Source organism: Panthera tigris, chromosome B1 (genome assembly GCF_018350195.1).
Source record: "Panthera tigris isolate Pti1 chromosome B1, P.tigris_Pti1_mat1.1, whole genome shotgun sequence".
Taxonomy (NCBI): domain Eukaryota; kingdom Metazoa; phylum Chordata; class Mammalia; order Carnivora; family Felidae; genus Panthera; species Panthera tigris.
Window position 1 is genome coordinate 66,456,989 of NC_056663.1, and position 25,937 is coordinate 66,482,925.

Here is a 25,937-nt window from a genome sequence, read left to right on the forward strand (position 1 = left end):
CTTTATTGCACCCTCCTTGATTTATTCTAATTGAAATTTATTCCTTTCCTTCTGGGATCCAGACTAATATAAACTCTCTCTTCAAGTGAAAGCCTAGCATAACAGAAATGTAAATTAGTAGCTGAAACAGGGATATAACTCTATCCATCCCTTCTCTCATCTTTGAAGAGGCTCCCTAAACACTTTTTGAAAGTCAGGGCATACAATTATAAGCACCCCACTGTTTGACTATAATTACCTTAAGGATAGGAATCATTTATTTCCTCTCCATTTCCTTTATAAGGTTGTACAAAGTGTACTGAACATAGCAGGACGTGAATAATATTGAATTTGGTCATACAGTATCTAGAACCCAACTCATGACAGACCTAGTTCGTACTGAATCTTTTTCTCACCCATTATTTCTTTCTTGTAGGTATGCAATGGATATTTCAGTAGTATTTTTTTTATTAACAGATTTTGCTCTTGCCTTTGTTTTACCTTCCTTTTGTATTTCCACCTTTATATTCACAAATTATTTCTTTCTTCTAATTACTAACTCCATTTCCACTCTGGCATCCCTGCTCCATTTGTCAACTCCTGCATAAAACATACCCTAATCAGAAAAATGGGTAAGACTCAAGAGGCTCCTATTTTCAGATTTTCATGTTTTTCCAAAACCAAATTAAGAAGAGCAACCAAACTTTTAAAATGCCATCTGAAAGCACAGGTGTCGGTGTCAGGGTGTTTTGTTTTTGTTTTTGTTTGTTTTGTGTTTGTTTGTTTGTTTTGTTTTTTCCCTAAGTTTTTAAGCTCTTCAAAAAGAGGTTGAAGACTTTGGTTTTTGAAATATGTTCTGTAGTATATATGGTGTGCACAGAATTCTTAATAAATCTGTTTGTTTGTTTATTTATTTATTTATTTTTTAATGTTCTGGACACTAGAAGTGATAGACCTCTAAACACTGTATTAATTCTATCAAGCAATTAGACATCGTGAATATACTGTAATCAAATTATGCATTTATGTTTTGATTTGGCCTAGAAGAATCAAACTTTCTACAGATCAGAACAATAGGGTACCAGAGAGGGAAGAAAATAGGGAATTTAGTATTCCAAAACACATTCCACTTTTTAAAGGAAAAAATTCTAAAAGTGAAAGTAGGTGAAGTAATGTTAAAATCTTTACTATAGAATTTCTATGATATACTTTAAAAAGGCAGGCAGGAGGCATCCTGTGGTTCATTCTAGCTTTTCCAACCTATGTTTTGAAAACAGAAAACTTCAAAGTAGTACCATTTCTCAAACGCATCAAAGCGTTAGGTCTATTCAAAAACTGTCCTTGCCCTAGTTATAAATCTCTACTAAATGTGTCAATTTTATTTCTCTGTGCTTCCCATATCCCGAATATGAATGTGACTACTATTTATGAACAGGTGTGTTTTACTGAGCTATTTATGTGAAGTTCAGATAAAAACTAAATCCTCTGGTACTTGAGTAGGAACAGCATTCAATCTTTTCTTACAAGGGTCAGTCTGGGATAATAGAAAACAACTAAATATAAAGGAATTCATAAACTAGTGAATAATGGCTCATGTCAGATTTATGCTTTGCACCCATGAAAACTCTCTGTCAGCTGTTACACAATGGAAGATGTCATTTCAACAGCACATTGTATATGTGAGTTTATATATTAATTATATGGAGAGGAAGTTATAATTTTTGTTTCTTATCATCTGTTAAGCATCTCTTACCTTCCAATTTAAAAAAAACAAGGTACTTATTATCCAATTAATAAAACAAGGTATTAATAATCCTGCCCACTACTATTATGAAGTACTAATTATGATAATATGTTTTGGATGTTGTGCCTCAATACAACTAATTCCTAGGGCTGTTGAAATTATTCTGCTCTATTTCAAAGAACATGGTTTCTATTATTGCGACATCAGTAATAGACATCAGTGCTGTTTTTATAACAGGATAGAGTGTCTGGTGAATCCGATGCCCAAATACATCCAATCTGTACTTACAACTTCCCCTTTGCATCCATTGATATACATAGAAATACTTGTTTTAAAATCTAAGGAGGTGTAGGGACACCTGGGTGGCTAGTTGGTTAAACGTCTGACTTCAGCTGAGGTCATGATCTCACAGTTCATGAGTTGGAGCCCCGCATCAGGCTCTGTGCTGTCACCTCAGAGCCTGGACCTTGCTCCAGATTCTATGTCTCCCTCTCTCTCTGCCCCTCCCCCACTCATACTCTGTCTCTCTCTATCAAAAAATGAATAAACGTTAAAAAAAAATTAAATCTGGGGAGGTGTAGATGGTAGGGTATGAGGAAAGAAGTCATGTAGGAATGGAGAGGGAACATCAGGGACACTTCCCAGCTTGTAGTAAGGGTGGGGGGGGGCGGTGATCTCACTGGTTAAATACTAAAAGTCAGCAGTAGGGTGAGCTGTTCAGGTGAGAATCTATGAGGACTCTGGGGAAAGGTGGTATTAAGACTCAGGAGATAAAATAATTGTTATTCTGCAAATCTTATGAGTTTCTTTCACCCCAAGCTTTGGATTATTAACATTCTTGGCACCGACCATGAAAGGTAATACAGGTTATTAATTGTAATTCTGAAATTCCTTCAGTAGTATCTCAAAAAGCAGAATAGGGGCAGACTAACACGGCAGATGATGTGAGGTGACAATAACTGGAAAATTGCTCTGTGAGACTCTGTGATCAGACTCATTTGGGAACTGGGTGAGACATCTGGGGAAATCAAACATTACTCAAATACAAAAAATGCAGCCTGGTCTTGTGGGATGTGGAGGTCTTTGAGCAGCTCTTTATTCGGCTTCATGGTATTTCAGCCATGTTTCTCTCTAAATATCTGTTCTTTCCCCTTCTCTGCCAAATAACTTCCCTTGCAAGGCTCTTGAATTGCCATGACGTAAACTCTGACTGCAGTTCTCTGCGTCTTTAGACATCCGTGTCCTAAAGTTGCCTACAAAATTTTCTTTTAGTGAATTTCACTTTAGCGAAAATTCTTGAGTAAGACAGGTATCTGTTTCAAATCCCATCATCTATGCCGACGTCAAAATCACCCAGCACACCATGACTCAGTGCTCCAGGCCCTCAACTGAAACAGCACCTCCAAGCAAAGGAGTGAGCTGACCGCCTTCGTTCCTAACAATGTGAGAGACTTGGTTTTTGGGTGAGGTGTGTTCCAGCCATAGATCCTGTTGGCACAAGTGAGAGCAAGAATAAAAATGTGAATTTCTAATGTCAGTGCGATCTCTGCTGCATTCACAAGTAGAAAAATCTTGCCACATTTGAGTAACATGATGTGCTTATTTTAAAAGCTGGGAAGACTGGGGCACCTGGGTGGCTCAGTCAGTTAAGTGTCTGACTCTTGATTTCAGCTCAGGTAATGATCTCATGGTTTGTGAGATCTCTTTCTCTCCCCCTCTCTCTCTACCCCTGCCCCACTCTCTCTCTCTCCTTCTCTCTCTTTCAAAACAAATTAAAAAAAAATAAAAATAAATCTTTAAAAACTGGAATACTGGCTATATAGAAAAATCAATAATTTGTTTTTCTCCCCATTTATGAATTATAATAATCTGCTGTCCCACAGGAAATATCCTATTTGAGTGACAATAGGAAAATGATGTTAGTTGCAGTGTAAAGCATAAGCAAGTTCTATTTATTAAGGATGTACTGTTTGCCTGGTAAGAACACACATTTCACTTTTATCCTCAAAGCAAGGTAGTACTTTTATCCTTTTTCTGCTAATGAAAACATTGAAACTCATGGCAGTGGAGGACTTTACGCAAAGTCACCTATCTATTACCTTGAAAAACTGGATCATGAGACTAAATCAGCCTGGACTGAAAACCTTTACATCGTTCACAACAAGTTCTCTTGTATGAATCAGTTCAGGACCTCACCTCAAAGTACAAAAGCAGTAATTAAAGTTGAACTTTTTAAAAACATCTATAATGAACTAGATTGATTACACTTCAGAAATCTGGGAAAGAAAAACACGGCTCTAATTCTCCTCACCACCTCCAACAACAAATCCACACAATGCCGTGCTGGGAGGTCACACTTTCCTAGGTTTATTAATTTCCTAGTAAAAGAAGTGATTCCGAGAGTAAGTTTTACCTCTCATTTCTTACAGTCTGGAACTTCCTATACACATTCTGACAAATATGAGACAAACTATGTTAGGCCTAGTACTGTGCAGGATTTTATTATACTAAGCAGGCATGAAAGTTGAGAGCCTCGTAAATATTAATCACAGACTAATGAACAGTGGGAGATTTCTGAATATCAATCTGTACTAGAGGGAAATTTTGAATTAGAGACACTGCTTCCTACCCAATAAATCAGTAGTGAAAAATTGAAGGCATTCTCATGCATCTGCTTATGTAGCTAGATCTCTAGTCCTAAAGGAGCATGCAGCATGGATGCCAAAATAGATGTAATTTTATCACCCCACATGGAGCTTTTGCATTTTTAACGGGACCATTTTTTAAAATTTTAATTACCTCCAAAAGAGGCTGGATTGTATCACAGAAAACTTGAGTGCATTCTTTAGTATTAGAGTTAAAATAGTTCATGAGTAGTTGGAGCTTTCTCATTCTTCTTCATTAGCATTCAAAAACCATTGCCAAGGGACTGGAAGACTCAAGGTTAAGAGAGGAGCTGAAATGCCAAAACTTGATTGGCTTATTGCTTTTATTAAGTGTGAATATTACTGCTTTTGTCTCTGGGCACATGTACAACACATAACATAACAAAGACGATATCTTCCATTATTATTCAAAATTTCATAAATAATAGCACATACAATCATATACACACTTGCATATCCTTAATGATTATCCATTAATGGAAAAATATCCCTTTACAATAATCAAAGTTAATTATTTATTAAGACAAGTAGGAGAGTGGAGAGTGATGTCTAAGATTTTACAGTGTTTTTGATGTTGACAAAAAACAATGGGACTCAGTTTTCAGTTTGATTTTTTTTTTCTATTTTTTTAATATTCAGTAGTATTTAAGAGCTTTGCTAGGTTATTAATATTTTAGTGGAAAAACTAAGAAGTGGTTTTTAATAATATTAATGTTTCTTCATATCATTATAATTAAAACTAAAACTTTATCCTAAATAGGTATGGTATGAGCTGTCTTTACTGAAATGACACAAACATAGTTATTAAGGACACAGGAAAGAGAAGGATCCAGGAAATAAGCCGAAATGGTGAACGTCATTCTGAAATACACCAGAAATGTTATTTTCAAAATGATTACTTTATTCCATCTCGTGTAAATAGAATAAGTGATAATTACTAAATTAAGTCATAGTGTAGCAGAATGCTATAATTAAACATTAATCACTAAGTTGTCATTTTTTATTAATCATTTCCTAGACTCATTAAAAGCAGGAGAGATATGTTGGTCCTTAATATATTCCCAGCACCTTGTAGATGTTTAATAAATGCTTAAAACTTTTTTTTAAAAAGGATTAAGTATACATTGTAGTTTTCCTTTTGTATAGATGGAGTTGTAATCTCTCTAAGGACAAATAGTCTCTTCACAAATGTTCAAATATAGCGAAAATTACAATATGGTTTCCCAACCATATATAATATGAGAACATAGAAGCAATTACAACTTTATATCCATTTCAGTAAAGTATTTGTGCTTATGCACTTGCTGCTTTCTACAATTACAACACAGGACTGATGTTTGACAACATTCATCTTATCTTCTCTATGATATTAAAGATGAGTTTATTTATATTTTTGAGCTTGCCATGTGCTTATATTTGAAATTTTCAGGAACTATTACCCCAAATGCACTATATGTATGTGTTATGTGTGGAAATGGTCATTTTTACATAAATAAAATTTTGTGTAAATATTAGCATATTGAAAATGATTTCTGCAGGTGACAATAACATAATTGGTTATCATTAGAATTTTTGTTTGTTTTACATTGTCACAAGTCATCTTATTTTTTTTCATTTATAAGCACAGTCAATGTAATAATAGATGCCTTTTTTTATGTTTAAGGAGATTTTGAAAATACTAGAATGTGTTTTAATCAATATTATTAACAAAAAGTAGAGTTCTTCATTGACCAGTATCCTTGTGGATATAATTTCGTATAGTAGCCCCCATCTCATTTTACCTTATTTAACTTACTTATTTTTCATAAGAACCCACTGGTCTTATGGGTCTCAGTTTAAAAATACATTTACATTCATCACAGGGACTTATAATAATTTGTAGCTAGTATTCCAGACAAATGCTGTGAAAAATACTGAAGTAGTTAAAGAGGACACCAAAACAAATAAGAAATATTTACTTTTAAATGAACTTTAACAGAAAATATCATAAATCTTTAAGGTTTATCATTGTTCAGTATAAGATAACCAATATAACTTAGATATACCACCAGAAACAATAACAATTTAAGCATAGCAAGGTTGACAAATGTAACTTGTATTTAAAACTTATAAGTGTTAAAATCGTAAAAGTTGTTAATCAAAGTAATCCTAAAATCTAATAAATAGAATTTTAATAGTTTTCTAGCAAAAAAATCTTCATTTATTAAGGTAGTCCTGTAAAGTTTATTAAAATGAGAAAGTAGAAAGTGGTGGATAATTGTCTAAGTAGAGATGACTGTCACATTTTTCTGTTGGTCATGAGACAAGAAGGAAATGAAGTGAGTGAAATACCTATATATTCAAGTATTTTATTCTTGCTGACTTTAGTAGCAGTAAACCAAACTTGTTCAATATCAGGATTAGAGACACACAAGATGATTTTTACCTTTTTCCCCCTGTATGGTAAAAGTAAAATTTGTTGTTCCAATTAACTAGATATATTGCTTTTAATTATTTTGTTTTCTACACCATGAGTTACAATTGTTTAGCTGTAATGAAGGAATGACCTAGAGAAAGGAGGAGGGTGGCAAAATTTTAAAGTTTAATTCTAACACGATCGTGACACAAATTGCTGCATAGCCTGACAATTAATGTGTGGACTTGCGATGGCCCTTTCCACCTGCCCACGGTACATTTTCATATGGGATTACCCCTCTGTAGTTTCCCGTCTAACTCTGGTTTTCATCTTTTCAGGTTTGGATTTATCCTTCACAAAGATGAAGCTGCATTACAAAAAATTGATCTTGAAACCATGTCATACATCAAGACAATTAACTTGATGGACTATAAGTGCATTCCTCAGTCATTGGCATACACGCACTTGGGAGGATACTACTTTATTGGCTGCAAACCTGACAGCACTGGGGCAATTCCACCACAGCTTATGGTGGACAGTGTAACCGACTCAGTCATTGGATTCAATAGCGATGTGACGGGCACTCCATATGTCTCTCCAGATGGGCACTATCTTGTCAGCATTAATGATGTGAGAGGTCTTGTAAGGGTCCAGTACATTACCATCCGAGGAGAAATACAGGAGGCTTTTGATATTCACACAAATCTGCACATATCTGATCTGGCATTTCAGCCATCCTTTACTGAAGCTCACCAATACAACATTTATGGTAGTTCAAGCACACAAACTGATGTGCTCTTTGTGGAGCTCTCCTCTGGGAAGGTTAAGATGATAAAGAGTCTTAAGGAACCACTCAAGGCAGAAGAATGGCCTTGGAACCAGAAGAACAGGCAAATCCAGGACAGTGGCTTGTTTGGTCAGTACCTGATGACACCTTCCAAGGACTCTCTCTTTATACTAGATGGACGACTCAATAAGTTAAACTGTGAGATCACTGAAGTTGAGAAAGGAAATACAGTCATTTGGGTTGGAGATGCCTAGAAGCCCTATTAGATAATTATTGAATGAAGAGTTTTCCAGTACATTGCACTTAACCCATTGTTTAAATTTACAGCTTAACTTTTCAAGATCACACCCTAGTCAAACATAAGTTACTTGATAGACCCAAATAAAACAGATTTTTTCTTTTGCAAAGATGAACACAACTAGTAATATTGGTTGACTGGAAATATTTAACACAACATCTAATAAAAAAAACTAGATCAATCACAAGATTCAAATCTATAATTACATTCAAGCCAACAAAGTAGAAATTTAAACAATTAAAAAATAACTGCAGGGAATTTCAGATGACTTTAAGCATTTCATTTTGGAAGTGGTTTATCTATTATTTTTTCTCTGTCTTTTGGTATGCTTAAACTAGAAATAAAAAGGTATTGTGGAACCTTAAAATTCTTACTTAAAAATATTCTGTCCCATCCACTGTTTATAATCTTTTGTGCCTTGAAGGGAATGTCACAAGAGGAAAAAGTAGGCTGAAAGCTGCATACTGAACACCCTCATAACTACAAATCTTTTGTCATTAAAAGAGAAAAGTTTAACATCTCTTACACCAAATCCTGTCTTCAGCATTGGTTTAAACCTCAACGAAATATCATTCGAAGGCATAAGTTGGCGTTAGGTCGTACACCAGTGACAAACTCTATTTAATACTATACGGTCTGCAGCATGCTATGGAAAATGAGGAGGAAAGGAGGAAAAATAATTATGAAAAAATGTTTGCAATGTATTCTCTATTCATTTTGCTTTTAATCATTGGAGTGCATTGTATTTTTAATGCAAGTTTGTCTGGGATGTCAACTGCTTACAAATGTTTATTATTAGCAGAATCGATTCCTTTCTTTTCATGTAGTCCAGAATTGAATCAGCAGGAACTTTCAGTTTTAAAAAAGTAGTACCATTTGTATCTGCTTAGAGTAAACCTCATATGGGGAAATTAACACCAAGAACTGATGAATATTAGCGGGTTAGGAGAATTAGTAGCAGAAATTGGAAATAAGGGGATAGCTCCACAGTGGTGAGTAAAGACATACTTCACTATTGCCTTGGCAATTTAAATATAACTCATCAAAGAACTTCATTCCTTAAGAACTTTCCTAAATGACTTCTTCTCAACTCCTACATAATCCTTAAATGACCCCCTCATTAACTCTGTGCTATGGTTTGAAACCTAACTAATCCTCTTATTTGAGAAACTGTATAGAAGTAAAAATTATTGCTTCTTTTTTTTTAAGGGCAAATAAAAGGCCAGTGGACGTGGATTAAAACTAGAAAGTTGGTTTACTGAAATAAGCAGATAATTATCTAGGCTTAAAGTAATAGCTTACATGTTTGGAGAATCTTTTTACTTATTTTTTTTTAATTGTTGCTAAAAATGCTAATGGGCTGTTGAAATGACCTCCGTTTACTGAAGGTAATCCAATAAGGTCTTTTTTAAATACAAATTTTGCTCAAGTTTAAATTGTATAAAACTGCTTAGAAACCTGAAATTTTATAGTGTGTAATATCTTATGTATATATAGCATCCTGAGCTGTGTGATACAGTAGATTTCTTCTTAGCTTAAGGAAACATTATGGGAGGTAGATTTAATAAACAACAGAGATCAGCTTATGTTTCTACTTACCTGCTTTCCTTTTTAGCGATTTTCTCCCTTGTGAACATGAACCATATAAAGTGTCTAATGATTTAATGTAAGTCTGTCTCATACATCCTTCTTCAGTAACTTACACCATGTGGATGCTCTGTCTGTAGACATTGCTTGATAAAAGGAGAATAAACCTCTTAAATTTTAACGCTTGAGTTCAGTCAATGTTTTAATGCGCATAACAGTGTTTTGTTTTGTTTTTCCTCCACGTGCTCAAACATAGTCTGGTACTCTGCATTATTTTGAAAATTGATGGGATGAGGTAGAGGGCAAGTAAAGTGAGAGCAATCAAAAAAAGGTAATTTAGTTTATCTTTTTATAGAAAATGTAAGTTGTATTGCAAATAATGATGTCAGTGATAATGTGGGTATGTGTAAACACTGAAAGTTTAGAAAAACCAAGGTAAAATTATGAGATAACTGCACTAAACAAACAAATAAACACAACTCTATCAAATAGCATATTTCTACTAAACAGAGTAAAAAGTGAAGTGATAGCAGTGAAGGGCCCTGGAATGAGAAAAGGTGTGAAACAAAGAATGGGAATATGATATGGGAGGTCCTTGACTGAAACTGAAGAAGTAAATGTTTTATGTAAAGAAGGTGATATTTGAGAAGGTAAGAAAAGTAGGTTATGATCAGATTTGGGAGGGTGGGAGAGGAAGAAGAAACCAATGTAAAGAGTTTGGACTTCATCCAGACAATAGGGACTCAATAGTTTTTGAAAACAGAAATGCCAGTGAAAACAGAACTTTTAGAATTTAATATTATTATTTTTTAATATTGTAAGTTTATTTATTTTGAGAGAGACAGAGAGAGTGAGCAGGGGAGGGGCAGAGAGAGAGAGAGAGAGAGAGAGAAACCCAAGCAGACTCCACACATCAGTGCAGAGCCTGAGGTAGGGGCTCCAACTCATGAACCATGTGAGATCATGACCTGAGCCGAAACCGGGAGTCAGATGCTTAAATGAATGAACCACCCAGGTGCCTCTAGAATTTATTATTTTTTAATGGAATGAAGAGTTGACTGAAGAAAAGGGAAATTAGAGGAAGAGGTATCAGTTGAGAGGCTGCTGCAATAAGGTGAGTTTATAGTTTTTAATATAAGAGAATTAATTTGAAAGTATATATTTTGAAACAAGGGGTATTAAGGAACCAGACATGAAATGCCAACTGAATAAATATGGGTCATAAAAAGAGGTAAACATGACCAGTTTCAAATACGACATCATTGATAGAAATAGGAAAGCCATGAGGGAGAAACAGATTTGGGTCAGAAAATAAGAAACTAGATAAAAGGCAAATTAACTGAAAATATTGGGCAATGGAATATATTCCCAGAGAAGTGTCAGCATGTATGGCAAACCAACTTCCATTTAATTATATCTACGTAAAGTTGAAGCATTTTTTAAAAAATGCAATTTAGAACCTTATTGCCTTTCAGATTCCCACTCAAAAATTCCTCACAGGGTTTTCTTTTGAGAAATAAGTTAATTTGACTGGATTTTACATTCAGTAGTAAAAGATTTTACAGGATGAAACAATATGTTTAATCATATATAACAATTTATCATATTATATAAATTTTCAAGTGAGAAAAATATTAAGGATAAATACTATCATGGAAATCAATACAAGATGAAAATGGACAACCCACCATTACAGCCTTAAAAGGTCATCAGGGGCTACTTCTAATGCCACTTGTTCATATATCTACCATTTATCTGTTCCTGTATGAATGGAAAAAAAAAGAACTACAGCAGCACCTTATCAAAGCCGATTTTCACTATCCTTCCGAAAACACTCAAATATCATTTACCTCTTCTGGGAAACTTCATACATAGCAATGTATTCTGAAAGTTATGCTATGGAAGTTCTTGTCTGCAGTCTTAAGTCTTGGTAAGTTTTCCTATTTCCCAGGAGATTAAGTCTTAAGCAGAGCATACAACCATATTTTTGTTTATTTGTCTGTTTGTATTTAATAAATTATATAGTCCTATTGGTAATTGGAAAAGCACTTAGCTTTTCAGTAATATTCATCAGCAAAATGTAGCTGTCTCTGTGGTATTTAATGGGTACATCACAGCTATTTTACAGTAATTTTCAGCTACACTTGGTGACTTAGAAAAGTTTTAATTGTTCTTTTATACTAGAGCTGAGAAATGATAGACTTCTCAATGTTTTCAGATTCATGTTTACATACATAATTAAATTTTGTAAATAGTATAATTTGGATGAAACTGACACTAAAATACCAAACATGATTCTGTTTTAATGTTTGATAGATGTATTGAAGACACATTTCAACACTTTTAAAAGAATCAAAATTGCCTTAGTGTCAAAAGAATAGACTGTTACTTGAATTAAAAAAAAAGTCTGTTATTCCTGTGTGTAATTATTTTCACACTTCTATGAAAAATTACAATGTTCTTTTATACCTGGATCTGCATATTTGTTCAGTGTTACACATTACAAGAGGACAGTCTCATGATAATCAAGATAGGGACTCAACATACATGAAATATATAGCTATTAGAAGCAAATAATCATTTATTACCATACTGTGCCTCAGCTTACCCACCTACTTTCAAACCAGTTTTGCTCTTAATTCAAATTATGCTCTGTGGTCAGAACTATTAGCAAAGAGTAGCAAGCATTCCACATTTGAGCTTATGAATAAAATATAATCCATGACTTTGTCTAGATCAATAAACATCCTTTTGATACATTAATTGTTCTTTAGGGAAATAACTATAATAAATTGGGAAAAAGTAAATATATAGATTAGATTAAAGATATTATATTAACACATAGCATGTTGATTTTGCATAATTTAAAAATTTGATTGTTGACAGAAATATTATATTATTCCATTTTGTCAATTTTGGTGCAACTGCACCATATGCCATGCAGTTTTAGATACTGCAGCAATTAGACAACTCACTGTGTGTGTGTGTGTGTGTGTGTGTGTGTGTGTGTTAATTAGGGCATATGCAAAAATTGAAGCATATCTGGAAATATTGGATAATTAAATTTTAATATTCAAACATATCCCATTAGTATTTTAGAATGTCTATTAAATCTAGAATGACAAGATTGATTGTCAAAGTATTTCAAAGTATAAGCTAAAGGCACCTGAGTGGCTCAGTTGGTTAAGTGTCCAACTCTTGATTTTGGTTCAGGTCATGATCACAAGGTTCGTGGGTTTGAGTTCCGCATCAGGCTCTGCACTGACAACATGGAGACTGCTTGGGATTCCCTGTCATTCCCTCTCTGTCCCTCCCTCTCTCTCTCTCTTTCCCTTTCTCAAAATAAATAAATAAACTTTAAAAATGAATGAGTAAATAAATAAATAAATAAATAATGAAAGTATAAGCTACATAGAAGTAAAGAATATCGTAGAAACCAAATAGTAATGGGTCTTAATTCTGGAGATTCTATTAGATCAAGTAAATTAAGTGTATATATGATCTGAATAATATAATATTAAGATTTAACAAATGACTATGTGTGTGTATATACACACACACTTATACACATCACTCCCTTGATTTTTTCAAAATTACTAGTACATTTTAAAATCAATTACAAACACAAATTTAATAAAGAACAATATTTTTTTTATGGCTCAAGCATTTTCCATTGTGTATGTATATTATATGCATATATATATATATATATATATATATCACTTCTTCTTGGTCCATTCATTAGTCAATGGTCACCTGGGCTGTTTCCATAATTTGATTTTGTAGATAATGCTGCTATAAATATCAGGGTGCATGTATACCTTTGAATTAATATTTTTGTATTCTTTGGATAAATACCTAGTAGTGTGATTGCTGAATCATAGGGTAGTTTTATTTTTAACTTTTTGAGGAACCTCAAAAACCTCTGTTTTCCAGGGTGGTTGCACCAGTTTGCATTCCCACGAACAGTGCAAGAGAGTTCCCCTTTCTCCACATCCTCACCTATACCTGTTGTTTCTTGTGTTGTTAGGAGCCATTCAGACAGGTGTGAGGTGATATCTCATTGTAGTTTTGATTTGTATTTCTCTGATGAATATCTTTTCATGTGTCTGTTTGGCCATCTGTATGTCTTTTAGGAAATGCATCTATTCATGTCTTCTGCCCATTTTTTCAATTGGATAAGCTAGAGAATATTCCATTAAGTGAAATAAGTCAGTCAGAGAAATACAAATACCATATGATGCCACTCATATGTGGAATTTAAGAAATAAAGCAAATGAACATAAGGGGGGAAATAAGAGAGAGACAGAGGCAAACCAAGAAACATACTCTTAACTATAGAGAACAAACTGACTGTTACCAGAGGGGAAGGGAGGGTGGTTAAATAGGTGACGGGGATTAAGGAAGGCACTTGCTGTAATGAGCACTGGGTGTTATATGGAAGTGTTGATTCCCTATATTGTACACTTGAAACTAATATTACAGTATGTTAACGATACTGTATGTTCACTAACTGAAATTTAAATACAGACTTTAAAACAAAAGAAAAAAAAAGAAAGAAGATGATATAGAAAACATTCTCAATTCATTTGAAATAAACTAAGAAATAACCATTTTTCAATCACTTAAGAAGTTATAAATATGTAAATTAATAAGCAAAAATATATACAAGTATTTATAAACAACACTTTAAAGAAAAATTAAATTCAGATATGCCCAATCTAGATTCTTTATATAATAATAAAAATGGAAACAATATAATTAAACGATAATATGAAGATTCTGACATTACTTAGAAAGTAGAGATCTGGAAAGAAAGTTACTGCCACTCTAGTAAAAAGAAAAAGCTGAAAAATCAACAAAATTATAATTTCACCTGAACATATCATACATTTGGATTTGCAAGTTCCCCAAGTAGCCCTTGGCATGGCACAAGAAAAAGGTGGCCTCCATAAGAGCAGGTGTCAAGATATCTGCTAAAATTTTGACAAATTCTTAAAGGCTATGGGTCAGTTAGCTTATCAGTTAGGAACAGCTGCAGGAATGGAGAGGGGGTGGTTCAGGCACATGAAGAGTTCATATTCACTTTCAATATTGTTTCACAGGCCTCTACCATGTGCAGGCAAAAGGATCAGAGAACAGGCAGGAGATCAAAGAGAGCTGCCCAGGCAGCATGGTGTGTAAGTGGTGTCCAGTTGTGGGGAGACAGACATTTCCCCCGTGCCTTGACTCCTCTGCCTTGGAAACCAAAACATTAAGGAGCTAAGATATGGGCAGTCATCTGTCTCACCCATGAGGGGCAGGTTAGGATCTATGTTTCTAGCAGCTGAAAATAATATCTTTTATGATTTTTTTAAATTTTTTTCTACATTTATTTATTTTTGAGAAACAGAGAGAGACAGCATGAGCAGGAGAGGGGCAGAGAGAGACAGAGACACAGAATCAAAATCAGGAGCAGGCTCCAGGCTCGGAGCTGTCAGCACAGAGCCCGACGTGGGGCTCGAACCCACGAACGGTGAGATCATGACCTGAGCTGAAGTCAGACGCTTAATCGACTGAGCCACCCAGGCACCCCGAAAATAGTATCTTTTAGATAGCATACTACAGCAACTCTAAATCCTCTCTCTCCTCTCCTTGTTTCTTCATTTACTTGATTACTGATTTAACTGGACAATTGAAATAAGATACAGAAACCCCACAATGTGAAGACTCTGACGTTACTCCTCAGAGAACACCACATTATGTGGCATATGCACATTAACTCTAGGATAACATTGTTTTAGTCGGTTTGCTTATACTATTTCTTTACTTGATCTCTCTATTTTGGCATTATACCCAGCTGTTGAACTCCACTAATTGCTTTATCCATTCATCAGTCAATGGACACGGGCTGTTTCCATAATTTGACTTTTTAGATAATGTTGCTATAAATATAATGGTGCATGTATGCTTTTGAATTCACATTTTGTATCACTAATTGCTGGCAGAATTTATTGTTGTTTTCAGCAATGTCCTGGGAACCAAATTGCTCCAGTCTGTCCCAATTAAATCTAGACTCCTATGCAGGGATAATTTTGAGGCATCTGATCATGCCCTAGCACTTTCTCCCACAATTATTTCAACACAGCTCTCCTTTACTGTTTCCTTTCCTGGTTATCTCTGGAAAATTAGCTGACTTATGATTTAATATATTACCCAGGTAGAGTAATCAGCTTCTTAAATTTTGCATAATTTTCATTTTTTAAGTTTATTTATTTTGAAAAAGACAGAGAGCATGTGATCAGGGGAGGGGAAGAGAAAACCAGAAAGAGAGAATCCCAAGCAGGCTCTGCAGGGTCAGTGCAGAGCCCAACATGGGGCTCTAACCCGAAAACTGTGAGATCATGACCTGAGATGAAACCAAGAGTCGGACACTTAACCGACTGAGCCACAGAAGTATCCCCACCTTCTTCTTAATTACCACCAAAATCTCTAATGTTTTGAAGAGCCCTTAGGTTTGAATTCCTTCACACTCTTTTGCGAGTCAGATTTTTATGACTATAGGGTCTATACTCTGCTTTTGAGTATGTGAATGTGTGTGTGTGTGTGTGTGTGTGTGTGTGTGTGTATGTGTGATCTGCCTCTCCCTCTTTCCTGTGACCTGCAAAATATCTGAACCACAGCTTTGGAGCTGGTGTTGGAAATAGTTGCTCCCTACTCTTGGACTGATACTCCAGTTTTATGAGCAAAGCAGTGGGTGGGGGGTGGTAGCTTCTGTTCGTCTAATCTTTCTTCTCTGATCCTGGAACTGTCTTAAAATTATCTGCAGGGAACATCATGATGTAACATCCCATTAGCTCTCTAATCACCTGATCATGCCCTAGCACTTTCTCCCACAATCATTCAACTGTAGTCATATAGCTGTCTTTCTTTTCTTTTGAAAAACTACTCTTGACTTGGGTCTTTACATGTTGTTTTTTTCCACTTATAATGCACATTCCCCAGATATTCTCATGAATTCTTTCTTTACTTTCTTCAGATGTCTGTTTACTAGTGAGATTTCTTGACTACCCTATTTAAAATTTGAAATCATCTTCCAAAATATGCTCATCTACCTTTGCTGTTATGCATTTCCATAAATGTATCAACATCTAACATACTATATTATTTATTGTGTATTTGTTTATTACCTGCATAACCCCAGCCAACACATTCACATAATGCAACCAAATAAGAGCAGGGACTTTTGTCTGTCTTGTTTATATCATATCCAGAAAAAGGCTTAGAATGTGGTAGGTCCATATTAGGCAGTCAATAAATGTATGTGAGACAACTGAATTGTTATTTTAATTGGACTCAAACTATTTTTGGTCTCTATAGAATATATATTTAACTTTTGATAATCTCAAATCATTATCGTAAAAATGTATTCCTTGAATGTTATTAAACTGTGCTAATTAACTGTGGAAACATTCAGGCAGGAGTTTTCTATTTAATATTCTATAATTCTCTAAAGTATTAGAACTAATAGACATATAATGAACATTTGAATAGATGATGTCTTTTTTAAACATTTGTCATCTCAAATGTAATTGCTTATGTAAACATGATATTTGTTATGCTAAAGATTAATCCCTTCCATGTATTATTAAACCCTAAATTAATATATATCATGTTTTAGTTATTTCTAGAGGCAGATTGTCCTGTATATATTAGCCGTGCCACAAAAAAGCATGCTTACATAAAATAAATAAAAAATGTTGCATCTTGGTATCCTAAAGAAATATCAGTATATTGGGGGATGATAATTGTATTTCTGTTTCAAGATTACTTACGGAATCAAAAGTATTCCACTCCTTACTGGAGGCAGCTACAATTTTATTTAAACTTTATTGTTTGATGAATTTATACTTTCCCAACACTCAACCTGAGATAACTTGCCTCTGATTTCTCTTACTCATGTACGTGCATAAAACTTTTCACTGTTATCCAACTATGTTCAATATCTCCTTCCATTATTAGCTCAGTGTTTATTTTTGCTAATACTATTAGTTATGATTATTTGAACCAAGTAGTGCTATCCAGAAAGAGCATGCTGATTAAAGAAAATTATAGTTAAAAAATAAGTAAATGGAAAAAAGTAAATGTACACATTATACTTGAAATACTAAACTATGTTATTTATAAATTGTATTTTTGAAGTCTCTCAGAATATTACTAGGATCAATTTTTGCTTTTTAAAAATCTGAGAAGAGAGCAAATTAAGCAGCAAATTAAGGAGAAGTTTATACAAGGAAAATAAATAAGTAGTCCCAATATTTACCTAAAATATTTATCATTTTTAAACCCTCCTAGATTTTTTTTCTATAAAACCCATTATTATTATGTATTCTCTTAACTTGTAAAACCAAGTAAAAATAAATTTAACAGTCTAAGCCTAGGAGAAATGTACATAACCCACAGGATTGTGGGAGAAGTGATATTATGGAAGGTGCATAGAATTCATATATTAAGTAAGGTATGAAGGAGAGTCAGCTATAGACCTAAGGTAAGCAAATTTAAAGCTCATAAATTATTAATATTATAAAAGCTTTAAAATAGCATTATTGGCAATAGTATAAGGTATTAATTTGATTCATAAAAGGTCCAGGTTGCAGTATACAATGTCCTGCCACATTGTATTAAGCCTATAGTCTCAGTTATATTGGAAAAGCCCCAAATAAATCCTCCTTCCTCCTGGGCTTTGGAGCATATCCATGTTATATTTTTCAGAAAAAAAATGAAGTTAAAAGTAGCTTCTTGTTTACTACTGGCTGAGACTAAACACTTGACCATGTTGGACAAAGTTACTGTATGACTTAAATTATGCATTATGGAATGAATATTACTTAACATGTTGAGCCAAAAAACTGAATGTCCATGACAATCCACTCATAGGGCAGAAAGAAAATCTACCCCAGTCTAGAAAACTTGGAAACACTGGCTTTGCTTGACTTTGCCCCAACTTACTTACAAGTTGGAGTTTCAGGAGAAGAGAGGGAATTCAAAAAGACCAAAGAGTACAATACCAGCCTAGTGTCACACAGAGGAAATTGAATCATTTTTCCCACTCCCAATGTCAGATCAGAAACCAGATATTTTGCACAGGAGAAGAGGCAGACCATAAGAATAAATAGCTCTAAAATTTCCTTCGAAATAACTGATGTTATTTGAAACAGAATGTGAAGAATTAAGGTTAGAGACCACTCTTACAAACAATAAAGATCTGGATTATAAGCAACTAAGTGGAGGTTGGTAGCTCCACTTACAATTTACAAGATAAATTGTATGCCAACAAGTTTATGAGAAAGAATTAGAATTTACTCAATAAATTAAAACAAAACTACCACATGACCCAGAAAATCCACTTATGGGTATTTATCAAAGAAAATAAAATCACCATCTCAAAGACAATGCATCCCCATGTTCACTGCAGCACTATTTACAATAGGCAAGATGTGGAAAAAAACTTAAGTGTTCATCAATGGATGAAGAACAGTGACACACGCACACACACGCGCACACACACACACAATGGAATAATGGGAATATTATATTATTGGATCATAAAAAGGAGGAAATACTGCCATTTGTGACAACATGGATAGATTAGGGCATCATGCTAAGTGAAATAAGTCAGAGAAAAACAAACACTATATGATTTCACACATATGTGGAAACCAAAAAGCTGAATTTATAAAAACAGAGAGTGTACAGTCATTGCCAGGGACTGGATGGAGGTAGGGGAATGGGGGAAAACGAAGAGATGTTGATCAAAGGGAACAAACTCCCCATTATAAAATGAATAAATTCCAGGCATCTAATGTACAGCCTGGTGACTACGGTTAACAATCCTATATTATACACCAGAACATTCCTATGAGGGTAGATCTTAAATGTTCTCATCATAACAGCAGCAACAAAAAATGGTAATTATATGAGGTATAAGGTGTGTTAACTAGCCTTATTATGATAAATATTTTGTAATATATACATATATAAACTCATTACATTTTAAACCTTAAACTCACAAAATGTAGTATGTCAATATATCTCAATAAAGCTGTAAAAATAAGAAAACAAGATATAAATATGGCCTGTAAGCCCATGAAAAGCTGTCACACTATCAGTGTGGAGCCTGCTTGGGATTATCTCTCTCCTTTTCTCTCTGTCCCTCCACCGCTCATGTTCTCTCTCTCTCCCTCCCTCTTTCTCTCTAAAAACCAAATAAATAAACATTTAAAAGAAACAAAATGATATTCTACTTCACATCAACTAGAATAATAAAAAGAAAATATCAAGTATTAGGGTGTATGTGAAGAAATTAGAACTGTCTTACACTGCTGGTGGGATATATAAAATGTTACAGACACTGGAAAACAGGATGAAAATAAAGTATTTTATTAAAGTATTGATCTCAGAATTAGCAAACGACTCAAGGATCCCACTGCAAGATATATATCCAAATAATCTAAAACAGGTCCACACAAAATCATGTACATGATTGTCCACTGCAATATTATTCATACTACCCAAAAAGTGAAAACAATCAAATGTGTAGCACTTTGTTAATGGACAAATTTAATATGGTATATTCCAAGTAATTAAATATCATTCATAAAAGAATGAATATTATTTTATGCTTTAACATGAATAAATCTTGAAAACATTATGCAAATTAAGTGAAGTCAGTTATAAAAGACCATATCTTGAATAATTTCATTCATATGAAATTTCTAAAATGAAAATCTATGGAGATAGAAAAGCATATTAGTGGTTGGGGTAGAGGAGACAGAAGGAATGACTGCTAATGGGAATCGACTTTCTTTTAGAGTGGTAAAAACATTCTGCAGTTCATTACAATGGAAGTTGCACATCTCCATGATATATTAAAACCATCTTTTAAAGTTTATTTAATTTGAGAAAGAAGGAGAGAGAGAGAGAGCATGAGGGGAGGAAGGGCAGAGAAGAGAGAGAGAGGAAGAGAGAGAATCCCAAGCAAGCTCCACGTTGTCAGCACAGAGCCTGACAGGGGGCTTGATCTCATGAGACACAAGATCATGACCTGAGCCAATACCAAGAGTTGGTTGCTTAACCAAATGACCACCTGGGAGCCCTATACTAAAACTATTGAAGTATACACTTAAATGACTGAATTTATAGCATTTGAATTTTATCTCACTAAACTATTATATAAAAAAATAAAAATATGATGAAGATAAAAGGAGAAATATTCAGGTGACATGATTTATTGGTAGAAAATTCCAAGGAATCTACAAAATTTCCTAGAACTCATATGTGTAATCAGTATGGTCATGAAATACAATATGAATACACACAAATCAACTGCATTTTTATGTATTTACAATGAACAACTGGACACTGAAATTAAAGATGCAATATCATTTACAACTGCTCCAGAGAAAAGGAAATATTAGGATAAATCTAGCAACATATTTATATGATCTATATGATGAAAATACAATATTGAAGAAAAAAGTCAAAGAAGGTATAAATACTAGAAGAGGCATATTATTTTTATTGATTGGAAGATTCAACACAGTAAAGATGTCAATTGTCCTTAATTGATGTGTAGATTTAATGCAATTATTATCAAACTTTCAGCAATTTTTTGTAGATATAGAAAAAATATTCTAAATTTTTTATGAAAATTCCCTAAGATACATAAAATTTTTTAAAAAAGGAAGTGAGAGGAACCATTCTTTCCAGTAGAAATGCTTATTTTATATCTAGAATAATCAAGACAGTGTGGTACTGCTGGAGAGAATGACATAGATAAATGTAACAGAATACAGAAACTAGAATTAATTTTTGACAAAGGGGAAAAATAATTTAATTTAGGAGGATAATCTTTTCTTCTTTTTTAATTTTTATTTAATTTTACTTTATTTTTAAATACAATTTATTGTCAAATTGATTTCCATACAACACCCAGTGCTCATCCCAACAGGTGCCCTCCTCCATACCCATTACTCACTTTCCCCTCTCCCCCACCCCCCATCAACCCTCAGTTTGTTCTCTGTATTCAAGAGAGTCTTATGGGGTCTTGAGAAGGAGGATAATCTTTTCAACAAGTGATGCTGGGGCAACTGGACCACTATAGGCAAAAAATGAAACTCTGACACATTGTACTAAATTAAGTTAAAGTTGATAATGGATTAAATACGAAACATAATATGATAAAACTTTTTTTTTATAAGGCAGTAGAAAATATTTGGGGTATAACACTAGGCTAAGCATCTTATACTTAACAATTACATGTATGATGGTGATCCATGATCCAAAGGAAAAAATGATAGATTGAAACCATCAAAATTAAAAATGTTGCTCTGTTAAAAACTCTAAGATGAAAAAGCAAATTACTGACTCGGGAAAAATATCTTCAAATCCTAAGTCTGACAAAGAATTCATATACACAATATGTAAAGAATTCTTAAACGCAATGTTAATAAAATAAACAATACAATTAGATAATGAGAAAAGATGTGAACAGACATTTCACAGAAGAGGATAACAGGCAGATGATAAATAAGCATATGGAAAGATCTTTCACATCATTAGCTTTTACAAAAATACAAATTAAAATCACAATAAGATATCACTACATAACTATCAAAATGGCTAAATTAAAAAATGATGATAACCCCAAATGCTGGTGAGGATGTGTCAAAACAGGATAACTCATACATTGCTGGTTCAAATGTAAATTTTTTTCAGTGTTTATTTATTTTTGAAGGAGAGAGAGACAGAGCGTGAGAGGGTGAGGGGCAGAGAGAGAAAGAGACATAGAATCTAAAGCAGGCTCCAGGCTCTGAGCTGAACTGTTAGCATAGAGCCCTACACAGGCTGTGAACTCACCAGCCAAGCCATGAGATCATGACCTGAGCCAAAGTCAGACACTCAACTGACTGAACCACCCAGGTGCCCTCCCTGGTTTGAATGTAAAATGGAAGAGTAATGTGGCATTTGGCAGCTTCTTTTAAAACTAAAAATGGTCTTCAAAAATTAGCAAAGAATTACATTGTTAGGCATTTATTCCAGAGATTCATGAAGAAACTTGTCCATAAATGTTCACAGCAGCTTCATTTATAATCACCCCAAACAAACAAACAAACAAACAAACAAAAAACTGTTTTTTAAATGTTCTTCAGTGGGTCAATAGTTTAACAAACTGTGGAACTTCCATGTCATGGAATACTCCTCAGCAATAAAAAGGATATACACAAGAACTTGGGTTGACCTTCAAGAAAATTATGCTGAGTGGAAAAAGCCAATCACAAAAGAACACATGTTACAAAATTTCATTTGTATGTAGACATCTGTCAAATAGCAATTATAGAGATAGGGAGGAATATCCATTGCCATGGTGGAGAGTGGGGTAAAATGGACTTGGCCATAACATAAGGAAGTCATGCGATGGCTCACTTAACTATCCTCATTGATGGTGGTTACACTAAGCCACACATGTATAAAATTGCATAGAGGAACACGCATATGTACATACATATATACACTGCTGCATATATAACTGCTGAAATATGAATAAACTACAGCTTGAATCAGGTCAATTTCTTAGTTCTGACATTTTCCTGTAGTGTACAAGATGTCAAAATTGATAGAGGCAGGTGAAGAGTACACAGGACCTTACTGTATATATTTTTGAAACTTTCTGTGAATCTGTAATTATTTCAAAGTTAAGTATTTTTAAAAGTTGACTTTTTATTGAATTGAGTACTAAATTTATATTAATGTCAATTTTATGGATGTGATGCTATATATTTGCTGGTTATGGAAAGTTTGGTTTATAATCCACAAGTTCTTATTATGTGATGTATCCTGGGTAGTAAATGTCACTATGAAGTATCACTATGTTCCTGAAGAAACAGAAACAAAGGCAGGAAGTTGCTGTGATATTTATATTAGTTTTAAACCATATTTTTATATGAAATTCTGTGTAGGAAGCCAAATATGTTAGGTAGAAGGAACTTAAAGAAATATTTAATTTGATATGAGGTGCAGCCATCAGCAAAAATACTCTTTAGAACTATGATGTCCTCAGGGCGCCTAGATGGCTCAGTTGGTTAAGTGTCCGACTTCAGTTCAGGTTATGATCTCACAGTTTGTGAGTTCAAGCCTTGCGTCAGGTTCTGTGCTATCAGCACAATTCAATTTCTGTGTCTTTCCCTTTTTTCTCTGACCCTCCCCTGACTCTGCTCACACCTTGTCTCTCTTGCGCTCTCAAAAAAAAAAAAAAAAAAAAGTATGATGTCCTAGGGGTGCCCGGGTGGCTCAGTCAGTTAAGCATCTGACTTCAGCTCAGGTCATGATCTCGCGGTCTGTGAGTTCAAACCCCGCATAGGGCTCTGTGCTGACGGCTCAGAGCCCAGAGCCTGTTTCAGATTCTGTGTCTCCCTCTCTCTCTGCCCCTCCCCCACTCATGCTCTGTCTCTCTCTCTCTCTCGTCAAAAATAAATAAATATTAAAAATTTTTTCTTAAATAAATAAAAATCATGAAAATTTAGGGGCGCCTGGGTGGCTCAGTTGGTTGAGCGTCCAACTTTGGCTCAGGTCATGATCTCATGGTTCGTGAGTTTAAGCCCCACATCGGGCTCTGTGCTGACAGCTCAGAGCCTGGAGCCTGCTTCAGATTCTGTGTCTCCCTCTGTCTGTCCCTCAGCCGCTTACACTCTGTCTCTTGCATTGTCTCAAAAATAAATAAACATTTAAAAAATTAAAAAAAAAAAAAAAGAACTATGATGCCCTAAAGAAAGAACATTCTTTCTAATGGAAAAGTTCCGTATCTTCTCTGTCCAATATATAGCCACTAAACATCTATGATAGCTAGTATTACTGAGGAATGGAATTTGTTTTAAAATGTTTATTTTGGGGGGGCACGTGGGTGGCTCATTTGGTTAGGCGACCAACTTTGGCTCAGGTCATGATCTCACAGTTCATGGGTTCAAGCCTTGCATTGTGTCTGTGCTGACAGCTCAGAGCCTGGAGCCTGCCTTGGATTCTATGTCACCCTCTCTCTCTGCCCCTCCCCCTCCCCTAAATAAATAAACATTAATTTTTTTTTATTTTTTTAATTAGTTTATTTTTATTTAATTTATTTTTTTAATTTACATCCAAGTTAGCTAGTATATAGTGGAACAGTGATTTCAGGAGTAGATTCCTTGGTGCCCCTTACCCATTTAGCCCATCCCCCCTCCCACAACCCCTGCAGGAACACTCTGTTAGTTCTCCATATTTAAGAGTCTCTTAGGTTTTGTCCCCCTCCCTGTTTTTTATATTATTTTTGCTTCCCTTCCATTGTGTTTATCTGTTCTGTGCTTTAAGTCCTCCTATGAGTGAAGTCCTATGATATTTGTCTTTCTCTGACTGACTAATTTCACTTAGCATAATCCCCTCCAGTTCCATCCATGTCGTTGCAAATGGCAAGATTTCATTCTTTTTGATTGGTGAGTTTGCATTGTATATATTTACCACATTTTTTTAATATATGAAATTTATTGTCAAATTGGTTTCCATACAACACCCAGTGCTCATCCCAAAAGATGCCCTCTTCAATACCCATCACCTACCCTCCTCTCGCTCCCACGCCCTATCCACCCTCAGTTTGTTCTCAGTTTTTAAGAGTCTCTTATGCTTTGGCTCTCTCCCATTCTAACCTCTTTGGGTTTTTTTTTTCTTCCCCTCCCCCACGGGTTTCTGTTAAGTTTCTCAGGATCCACATAAGAGTGAAAGCATATGGTATCTGTCTTTCTCTGTATGGCTTATTTCACTTAGCATCACACTCTCCAGTTCCATCCACGTTGCTACAAAGGGCCATATTTTATTCTTTCTCATTGCCACCTAGTACTCGATTGTGTATATAAACCACAATTTTTTTTATCCATTCATCAGTTGATGGACATTTAGGCTCTATCCATAGTTTGGCTATTTTTGACAGTGCTGCTATAAACATTGGGGTACAAGTACCCCTATGCATCAATACTCCTGTATCCCTTGGGTAAATTCCTAGAAGTGCTACTGCTGGGTCATAGGGTAGATCTATTTTTAATTTTTTGAGGAACCTCCACACTGTTTTCCAGAGTGACTGCATCAGTTTGTATTCCCACCAACAGTGCAAGAGGGTTCCCGCTTCCCCACATCCTCTCCAGCATCTATAGTCTCTTGATTTGTTCATTTTGGCCACTCTGACTGGCATGAGGGGATATCTGAGTGTTGTTTTGATTTGTATTTCCCTGATGAGGAGAGACGTTGAGCATCTTTTCATGTGCCTGTTGGCCATCCGGATGTCTTCTTTAGACAAGTGTCTATTCATGTTTTCTGCCCATTTCTTCACTGGGTTATTTGTTTTTTGGGTGTGGAGTTTGGTGAGCTCTTTATAGATTTTGGATACTAGCCCTTTGTCTGATATGTCATTTGCAAATATCTTT

The 25,937-nt window shown here is 34.6% G+C and overlaps 1 protein-coding gene across 1 annotated transcript in view; it reads left to right on the top strand.

The window, feature by feature from the left end:
- The window catches only part of FSTL5 (follistatin like 5), a 791,029-nt gene extending 783,090 nt beyond the window's left edge, over positions 1–7,939 (top strand). Inside the window, exon 16 of the mRNA XM_015538440.2 lies at positions 7,123–7,939. Within this exon, the coding sequence (XP_015393926.2) occupies positions 7,123–7,825 (703 nt within the window). The 3' untranslated portion in view covers positions 7,826–7,939. The remainder of the gene's footprint in view (positions 1–7,122) is intronic.
- The last annotated feature ends 17,998 nt before the right edge of the window (positions 7,940–25,937 follow it).